This window comes from Palaemon carinicauda, chromosome 6 (assembly GCF_036898095.1).
Source record: "Palaemon carinicauda isolate YSFRI2023 chromosome 6, ASM3689809v2, whole genome shotgun sequence".
Classification (NCBI taxonomy): domain Eukaryota; kingdom Metazoa; phylum Arthropoda; class Malacostraca; order Decapoda; family Palaemonidae; genus Palaemon; species Palaemon carinicauda.
The window spans coordinates 32,662,306-32,672,653 of NC_090730.1; the positions used below are offsets into that span (position 1 = coordinate 32,662,306).

At 48.5% G+C, this 10,348-nt stretch overlaps 1 protein-coding gene across 1 annotated transcript; it reads right to left on the reverse strand.

Moving 5' to 3' along the window:
* Window positions 1-2,267: 2,267 nt before the first annotated feature.
* LOC137642937 (uncharacterized) lies at window positions 2,268-5,030 on the reverse strand. The gene is made up of 3 exons (XM_068375801.1): window positions 4,965-5,030; window positions 3,409-4,677; window positions 2,268-2,843 (listed from the first exon to the last, which is right to left on the reverse strand). Exons 1-3 carry the CDS (start codon window positions 5,028-5,030, stop codon window positions 2,268-2,270), a joined length of 1,911 nt encoding a protein of 636 aa, XP_068231902.1.
* Between the last annotated feature and the right edge of the window lie 5,318 nt (window positions 5,031-10,348).

Consider the following 10,348-nt stretch of genomic DNA (forward strand, 5'->3'; position numbering starts at 1 on the left):
CCATTGGAACTGTTGAAGAGCCAGGAAAACTGCCTTCATTTCTAGCAGGTTGATGTGGAGGTACTTTTCTGATCCTGACCAGAGGCCTGAGATCCTTTGGTTCAGAATGTGGGCCCCCCATCCTTCTTTTGACGCGTTCGAAAACAGAGTCAATTCTGGGGGGAGGACGAGAAGATCCACTCCCTTCCGGAGGTTCACGTCATCCAGCCACCACCGGAGGTCCGTCAGTTCCGTGGGTCCAATAGGGACCCGAAAGTCCGGAGAATCGGAGCCTTGATTCCACCGGGACTTCAACCGCCATTGTAGGGATTTTATCCTGAGGCGGCCGTTCGGAACTAGACGTGCCAGGGAGGAAAGGTGACCTAGAAGACGCAACCACGAATGGGCCAGAAGCTCTTCCCGCCTGAGGAAAGGTTCTGCGACCTTCCTCAGCCTTGCTATCCTGTCGTCCGATGGAAAGGCTTTGTGGAGATCGGTGTCTAATATCATGCCTAGATATACCAGTCGTTTCGTCGGAAGCAGAGAGGACTTCTCGAGGTTTACCACGACCCCCAGTTCTCAGCAGCAAACCTCCAGAAACCTATCTCGGTGTCGAAGAAGGGCCGACTCCAAGTCTGCCAGGACCAGCCAGTCGTCCAGATAACGGAGGAGACGTATGCCGTTCCTGTGCGCCCAAGACGAAATCAAAGCGAACACTCTGGTGAACATTTGAGGAGCTGTGGAGAGACCGAAACACAGCACCTTGAACTGGTAGATCTTGCTGTCTAGGCTGAATCTCAAGTACTACCTGGAAGACGGATGGATTGGGATCTGGAAGTACGCGTCCTTCAGATCCAGTGTGCACATGAAGTCTTGCGGTCTCACTGCAAGTCTGACCGTGTCTGCTGTCTCCATGCTGAACGAAGTTTGCTTGACAAACTTGTTCAGGGCTGAGAGGTCGATGACCGGTCTCCAGCCTCTAGACGCCTTCTTTACAAGAAAGAGTCGACTGAAGAAGCCTGGGGAGCCGTCGTCGATCTGGAGAGCATCCTTCTTGAGCATGGTCTCGACTTCTGCCCGAAGGGCTAACCCCTTTGCCGATCCCATGGCATAGGAGTTCAGCGGCACTGGATTCGCTGTCAGGGGAGGTGGAGATGTCGTGAATAGGACGCGATAACCTTGGCCGACCACAGAGACCGTCCAAGAATCGGCCCCAAGTTGCTGCCACCTGTGCACGCAACTTTTCAGGCATCCCCCCACAGGTGGACACGCGGGGGGATCGCCAATCCTAGCACTTGCGGCCTCGGCCGCTGCCTCTAGGATTCTTACCTCCCCTAGAGGACTTGCCGGGCCTTCTGTTCTTGGTTTGAAAGGGCTGCGGCTTAGACACCTCTGTCTTAGCTACCGGAGCCTGCTTCGATGTCTTGCGAGGCTGCTGTTGCTGTTGAGGTGCCGGAGGCTTGTAGGGCCGAGATGTCAGGGCCCTCTGGAGGAGAGAATATTGATACGATCTCCTCAACCTCTCGGCTGTTCGTTCCAAATCCTTGGGCTCGAGCAGATCCCTCCCAGTAATGGAGGAGTGCCTGAGCCTGCAGACGTCCACGGCGGGGACCTTCGTATGGAACCTCTCGGTCACTGCGTCGCGACGCTTGAGGATCAAGTTAGCCCACAGGTTAGCTACCTGATGAGCGAGGAACTCGATCGAACGCGTGCCCGAGAGGAAGAAGGTCTCCAAAGCCTTCCTATTGCTCTCCTTGGACAGATTCTCAGAGCGCAAAAGGATGCCCAGAGATCTCAGCCAAACGTCCAGCCACGAAGTTGCCTGCATGGCGCTCTTCGCGACCTTCTCAAGGTTCAGGATCTCCGACGCCGAGAACGTCACTTGCCGGGCGGAGAGCTTCTCAAGAGGAGTTCCCCTGGTCAGCTCTTCCACGGAATGGTGGAGCGGAAGGGCCATACTGGACTCCCCCATGATCTCAAAGTACCTCCTCTGATGTACTCGAGGAGGTGGGAGGAGTTTGAACCCGGCAGAAGAACGACCGGAGGAGGAGAGCTCGTAGAGCTGGGCTTCGACTCTCTCCCTGGCCCCTTTCACCCCTTTGGACCAAGGCAAAGCTGCGCTGGACTTGGGGGCTTCTGGGTGCCAAAGACTTCGTCTAGCACCGTGTCCTTGCCCTGACGAGGGGCAGTCTCCGGGTCCTTAAACTTGTTGAGCTGCCTCATCAAGCTTAGGACCTGCCAGAAAGAGTGCTCCGACTCGAACTGGTCTCCTCCTTGCGGACTGGCAGCTAAGTCTCCGGTCCCAAAAGGCTCATCTTGGGGAGAAACATGGACGTCCTCCTGGGGTTTAGTTGGCTCTGGGCGTATCCTGGATGACAATTTAGGAACCGTCTTGGAGTCCTTGGGCTCCCTCCTAGGAGGAAAACAGACTCCAGTAAAGAGGTCCGGGAGGGGGCATCCTCGCGAGCAGCTTCTCTCCGAAGAGGAGGGGTTCCTCCCATTGGTGCCGTGGGAGATAACCCTGCCTCGCTGGACTCTCCTGAGGAAGGAGATAACACGTCTTTAGGAGAAGGAGAAACAGCACGCGTAGGAGAAGGCGTAGGAGTCCTCCTAACCGACCTCTTGGGAGCCAACTTCACCCGAGGAGAAGTTACCACGAAGTCCACTCCTCTCCTCCTCTTCAGCGGGGGAGAGCCTGCCGTTGGTTTAAGTCCCATATCAACGAGGGTAGGCTTCACAGCCTGGACCACCGCGTTCATAATGTGACGGAACCAAGGCTGGCGAGTAACTGACACAGTGTCAGTTATTCCCACTGGAGGGAAGGGGATCTCCTGATCCTTCGGAGTGGACACCACGGGGCCTGCCTGAAAAGAAGAAGAGGAAAGAGAGTGTTGCATGGACCTCTCCGTAGATCCTTCCTGGTCCTGGTGAGAAAACCTACACTTGCGCGAAGGCGATCCAGAGACTGCTCTGGAAGTCCGTGTCCCTGTCAGTTGGTCGCGCTGATGTTCCCTGCGGGAATGGGAATCGCGACGGTCTTCACGCGAAAAAGCATTCAAGGAATCGCGCACGGGCGATTTCCGAAGCGCGGGCGCATTGCCGCGTGGGGAAGAATGCGAGTGGGCGCGTACGCTCACGGGCGAGGGGGCGCGTACGCTCACGGGTGAGGGGGCGCGTAGGCGAAAGGGCACGATGGCGCGTCGGCGAGGGAACGCGTTGGCGCGCACATGAAGGAGCACGAGACCGCGCGGGCGGAGGTGTGCGCTGAGCGCTAGGCAATCGATGGTGGCGCGTAGGAGAACGCGAAAGAAGTCGCGAACGACTTGCCGAGCGTTTGCCAGGCGAGGAGTGCTAGCGCGTCGGAGCACGCTGGCGCGATGGCGAGCAATGTCGCGTGCGTTCAGGAGAACGAAGGCGCGAACCACAAACAGGCGATTTATCGCGCCGCCGAGTCGTAGGCCTGGGACGATCAGGCTGGGAAGGGCGAGGACGCTCAGGAGAGCGCTTGCGCACAGGTGAGTGATTGCGTGAACGCGCAGGAGAACGTTGGCGCGCAGCAAGGTTTCCGCGCACATCTGAAGAGGTGGAAGAACGCGCAGGCGAATGCTCGCGAACATTAGCTGTAGCTCGCTGTTGCGCCGGAGCAGAAGGGCGCACAGGGGCGCGCGGGCGAGGCGGCCGGTTAGTACCCTTGCCTAAGTCCAGATCAGGCGATCGTGGACGAGATGATGAACGGTGTCGCACAACAGGCACAGGTTGATCAATAGCGCGGCTGCGCAAAGGAGAACGATGGCGCTCAGGAGAACGAGGGCGCTCAATGCGCACATCAGGAATACGAGGGCGCTGCTTCGCAGGAGACCTACGAGAAGGCGAGCACTGGCGAGCTGGTGATCGCTGCCGCGCAGGGGAGCGCTGGCGAGCAGGTGATCGCTGCCGAACAGGAGGGCACTGGCGAGTTAAGTCCGAAGACTTTGACTCTGGAGAGCGCTTGAGCGCTACTGCACGCGAACGCGCAGGGGAACCCTTAAGCGCAAGGGACTTACCCACACCGTGGGTAGAGTCCATTAACCCCGAAGGGATCTGTGCCTGTTGGATAACAGGATGAGAATGCTCCCAAACTGCATCTGCGGCCAGGAACGGAGAAGGCAGGTCGGAAGGTCTGGCAGGCGTAGGGGATCGCGAACGATCCGCGGAGAGGTCAAGGGGCGCTGCTGTGACAGGCTGCTCCTGACGGGGAGGCTCCTCCTTCGGGGGAGGATCAGGAGAGGACGACCCAAAGAGGCGCCTCCTAACTCCTTTATAGGGAGGAGGAAGCCCTCTGCTGCGAAGAGGCCTACGGGCCTTACGTCGAATACGACCACGAGGAAGGGCGTCCGGGTCAACAGTCCTCCGAAGAGGAGTCTCTGTCAGCGCACTCCCCCGAGAGGAATAGCCGCCTGCAGGAGAGACAGTGGGACTCACCTCCCCCCTCGGAGGATCTTCGGAGGGAGGAGGAGGGCCATCAGCAACGTCCGCAACTGGAGCATTAACAAGGGTTTGACCAGACCCGTCGGAAGGGTCGGCCAAAACAGTGTCGACAAAATCCGAAGGGAATACCTTCGGTATTACGGGCAACTGTTTGACCGCAGCCCCCAATTGGATCAGGTCAAACAGGGCTTCCTTGGAGGGCGTGCCCTTAAGCCCCAAGGAAGCCCAAAGCTGAAACAAATCATCATTAGCAACAGTTTGGTCAAATTCCTCAAAATCCAAATTATCCTCCCCCGGAGGAGAAGAGGGAGCTGCCACGCTAAGGGAGGCAACGCCCTCTCCCGCACCCCGAGGTCGGGAAACATCACTAGGGCCTGCGCTACCACTCGGCAGCCTCTCAGGAGAGACCGCTCGAGCGGGAGCTTCGGGGGAGATTCGGGCGGCGGAAGAGGAGTCCTTGGAGCCCTCCTTCTTCAAGGTTGCCCCTGAAGGAGAACGGTCTCTATTAGACTTCTTACGCCGGCGGCCGAACTTCTCCCACTGGGAGGCAGACCACTCCCTGCATTCACCACACATATTCTCATTATCACACCGTCGGCCTTGGCACTGCGGGCAAAGGGTGTGAGGATCGGTGTCCTCCGCTGACATAAAGGTCCCACAAGGCTGGCCAGCGAGTCCAGGGCACTTGCGCATAACGATGACAAAAGGACGAGGCCAACTTCCAAGCACACAGCACTAGAAAAAGACAAAAGAAAATTAAGGCTGTCATTAACGAGGATGAAAAACTGCAACGTCTGTCTTCGTCCAAGCCAAAAAGTGAAGTGAGACAACTCACAGGTGTGTGTGTGGGGGGGGGGGGGTTAGCAAGCTACCCCTTCCCTACCCCCGGCTAACTAGCGGGGGGTAGTTAACCCTCGTTAAAATCTTAATGGCTCGTCATTTCAGCTACACTGAAAAGTAAACCCTATGTAAATAGCGTGGTTTGTATTTCGGTTACGGAACAAAAATATATTAGGTTGAGAATCAATCTAAAGCTTATGAAAATGAGAATTGTATTTACAGGGGTACTAACAGATGTTTAAGAAATAGTTGACCCTGACAACAATAGTGCACTGCTCTAAAATATGGACTGGGAATATAGAAAAGAACTGGCATGAATGTGTGCAGTGGAAATGAATTACTTGAGAGAAGCACATGACTGTTGTAAGTTTGTACAGTACAAATTGAGTAAAAAGCAGAATGAAGGGGATGCAATGGACATTAAGGTGCTGCTTTAATACCAAAATGCATATTCTTTATACATTGAAATGAAAAGGGATGCAATTTGGGGGAATGCCAAAATTGTAAATTAAGTTCACTGCTAGCCATCTACTTTGGGCAGCCTTTTCTTGGTCATTGTATTTGGTAAGCAAAAATGGATAAACTGTTTCATTAATCAGACATCACATTCTCACCATACCTTACCTGGACAATATTTGTGGCAGTGTACCATTCATGTATAACATTTAAGAAGCAGTCCCAGACTAAAATCTGTTGTAAACATTCCCCTCTGCTTTATAAGGGCTTGGGACCTTCTAACATTTTAAAATGGAATGTTTCCACGTTAAAATGTTAGGCAGCATTAAAATGCTTTTTTTTTTTTTTGTGGTGGATAGATGAACTTCAGATTTAGCTTGTTGGCCAACTGGGGGATGGATGAATGTTGCTATTTCTTTTTTGCACTCCGCTTTGCGGCCATCTGGGCTCGCCACTCCTCGTATGAGATATCCGAAGTCTCCCTGCAGAACCAGTTCCCAAAATACTGGGTGTGGCCATCTGGGTTCCGCTCTTTGCCACACTTACGGCAAGTCCACTTCTCCTTCACACGCACATATCGTTTACACGCTATTCCGGCGGCTTCTTTCCGACGTATCTTGTTCTGGTAACACTTCGTTGACCTAGGGATATTAGACTGCGAAGTGGTACCAGAAACAAATTGTAGTTGTCCAGCCGGGTTGCCGTAAAGAAGAGGATAGACACCAGCTGATGAGGAGGAGGCAATGGGAGCAGGAACTAGAGGTACGAGACCAGCAGTTGAGTAGGAGGCTTGCAGGGCAGGAAGCAGAGGCACGAAACCAGATGTTGAAGCATAGGTGTTGGGGGCCGGAAGTAGAGTAACCAGGTTAGGTGTTGAGCCGTAGGTGCTGGAGGCTGGAAGAAGAGGAACGAAACCAGTTGTTGAGGAAGATGTGGTCGGGGTCGGAAGCAAAGGAACGAGTCCAGTAGTTGAGCTGGGAGTGGGAAGCATACGAACAATACCAGGCGATGAAAAGGCAGCGGTCGGGGCAGGAAGTATAGGAGCCAAACGTCTAATGTTGGCCTGGCCTGTAGTAATTCTTGGCAGCGTGTGCACGAACGGCTGCGCCAAGGTCTGTGCGGGCATTCTTTCTAGTTTGGTTTTGGGTTTCAGGATTGGTGCAGTGGTATCCAGTTTGGGCTTGGGAACTGTAATTCCCTGCTGCAAGACCTGGTTTTCTTGGAGCTTGGATTTCTTGTTGTACCTATAGAATGACACAGACCCAAATTCATGAAGGCAATAATGTTCATCTACACAGAAATACAATAACAAATATAGTACAACAAGTTGTTTGCTATATGTAGGTATGTTTGTACAACTCTAGGCCAATAATGAATAGAAATAAACTTTCGCTCACTTACCACTGACCCAGAGTAGTCTGGTTGATGTCAAATAACTGTATCCTTATTTTACCCATAACGTAGCTGTTATCGAGCACCTTATGCCTGATGCCCCGGTATGCACGGCAGACTTGAGTCCACCGGTGAATGGTGGTATTCTTTTTCCGTGTCGGCGACGGGTACTTGGCGCACAGTTTGGTTATGAGGCTCTCTACGTAGCGGTTGGAGTTTGGCCATTGTGCTGGCCCTGAATTTTGGCCACCAAAACATCTGCAACAAAATAAGATAAGTCTATATAGCATTTTTTCTATCTATGAAATTGAATTTTATTTACATATCAATTATGGACTCTTTGTTAATAAATGGTACGAGTGAACCACCAACCTTTGGGAGCTTATGGCACCAGGAGCCACAGGGGACTTAGAAGCCTTGAACCTGCCTGATGGTTTCATCTTGTGACGAGGCGAGAAGAGGGTGGGCCTGCGATCCATGTCGTCCAGGTTTTGCCACAATTTGACAATCTCTTCCGCCTGGTCATTTTTGAGAGGACCTGTCTGGCTTTTCAAGGAAAATAGAAACCGAGCCAGATCCTCAACACGACTGCATCCCGCCACATTGTACTGGTCAACAGATTCCTGAATAAAAAACATTCCCTGCTATAATGTTAATAGGCATAAAGTGTAGTGTATAAATATGTAACAAATGATATTTATATCTTGATATTTGCGGTGTAATTTACCTTTGAGGAGTCATGATAAGTAGGTGTTTCACCACCAGTGGAAGTACTAGGTATGGCTTGTGGTGAAGACGGAGGAACCAGCGTTGTAGCTGAAGATGGCTCGATATCAGTAATAAGAGTGGGTTTGCTGCTGGTTTGGGATGCTGAGTCCTCGTCATGGGTATATCCCAGCATACTGGACTTATCCACAGGTTCCTGAATAAAGACATTCCATGAAATAAAGTCAAAACAAGACACATAAAACACTAAGTAATAGTTATGTCAAGAAATAGTATCAGGATATATGTAGTCTAATTCACCTCTTGGGAGTCATGATGTGCCGTTGTGTCTCCCCCAGAAGAAGTACTCGGGCTGTCGTGTGGTGGACTCGGAGAAACCAGCCCTGCCATTCCAGACGCCTCTTTAAAAGGACTCTTAAAGAGTTTGCGTTTGACGGCAGATTCCTGAATAAAACATTCCATGTAATAATGTTAACCCTGGATAGGTACGGTCCTCGGACACCCCTTTAAGGGTATACTCGGACGCGAACGACCCCGACGCCAAAAAAAATTCTTGAAAAATCAGTTTTTGCAGTAACCTCCTTTTTTCTTTTGCCAAAAAAAACTTCAATGAATGCTTAAAACAACTGTAAAGATAAATACTACTCATCTGCAGAAAAACTATTTATTATAAATATTTTAAAAAATTAAGTAGAAAAAAAAAGACCTGACATAAAAATTCATAAAAAAAAAGTTTATACATATATACACAAATCCTTTTAGGAATTGATTCTTGAATGTTTAGGACACATCTTGATGTATTTTGGATGAAGTCAGACCCATGGAGGTGAAGATCTGAAATGAGAAAAAAAGGGTAACTTTTTTTGGCCAAAAAAATTTGTCCAAATTTCATGAATTTTTTTGGGTACCCAAATGAAATAGGAAGTGGCTAATATTTTTAGGGAATAAACATATGTTATCCTAGAATAGAAATATGTAAAAAAATCTTCATTATTTTGTAAATTACATTTATATCAGGGGCCATATCTAAAGGTAATTTTTTGAGTACTTAGAAATTTCGTAAAAAAATACATATATTTAATATATAATATGATATTTATGCAGGTAAAAATATACCAAAATATCACAAATTCTATAGGGAACAAGAATATATATAGATAGGGCAGCTTACGCTTCGGATATGTCCACAAAATGGCCGCCAACCACACTGACTCAGACTCCCTAATCTGCCACTTGAAATGTAGGAAGGGTATGTCAATTTCAAGGTGTTATTTACTAATCTAATTATTATTGGATATGCATAAAAATTGTATGGTGGGTTGCTGGATAATTGTCGATTATTTTACGACTATGAAATTAAAATTCAGACCCAAAAAAAATTTTTTGAAGGGAAATAAAATCGAAAAAAAAAAATGTAAAACAATATTTTAGCTAAAAAAATTTGATGATATTCAATCAAAAAAAAAGTAAACAAAATTTTCCGACAAATAAACATCTAGAGGAATCATTACTCTGTGATAGTTCCTTAGTACGTAGTAATTTTGAAAGAATTGGGAAAAAACGAAAAAATGGCAATCACCGGAAAATCGAACACATACCTATATATACGCCATATCTGGCTAAAAAAAAGATAGGCATGGGTAGTCAGATCATCTAGAAACACTTTCCAACACTATAAAAATATAAGTTTTGCGACACTACTTGCCAATTCCTTACGGTAACATGACTAAGCAAAAAAATGCAAAACAAATAAAAAGGGGCACTCGCGGAAAAATGGCTAACATTCTAATATACGGCATTTCAGAAAAAAAAAAATTCAGCCACGTGCTAGGCAAACCATCAAGGCACATTTTCCGACAAATAAACATCTAAATGAATAATTACTCTGTGATAGTTCCTTAGTACGTAGTAATTTTGAAAGAAATGGGAAAAAACGAAAAAATGGCAATCACAGGAAAATCGAACACATACCTATATATACGCCATATCTGGCTAAAAAAAGAAGATAGGCATGGGTAGCCAGATCATCTAGAAACACTTTCCAACACTATAAAATTATAAGTTTTGCGACACTACTTGCCAATTCCTTACGGTAACATGACTAAGCAAAAAAATGCAAAACAAATAAAAAAGGCACTCGTGGAAAAATGGCCATTCTAATATACGGCATTTCAGAAAAAAAAAATTTCAGCCACGTGCTAGGCAAACCATCAAGGCATATTTTCCGACAAATAAACATATAAATGAAATATTACTCTGTGATAGTTCCTTAGTACGTAGTAATTTTGAAAGAAATGGGAAAAAACGAAAAAATGGCAATCACAGGAAAATCGAACACATACTTATATATACGCCATATCTGGCTGAAAAAAAAATAGGCATGGGTAGCCAGATCATCTAGAAACACTTTCCAACACTATAAAAATATAAGTTTTGCGACACTACTTGCCAATTCCTTACGGTAACATGACTAAGCAAAAAAATGCAA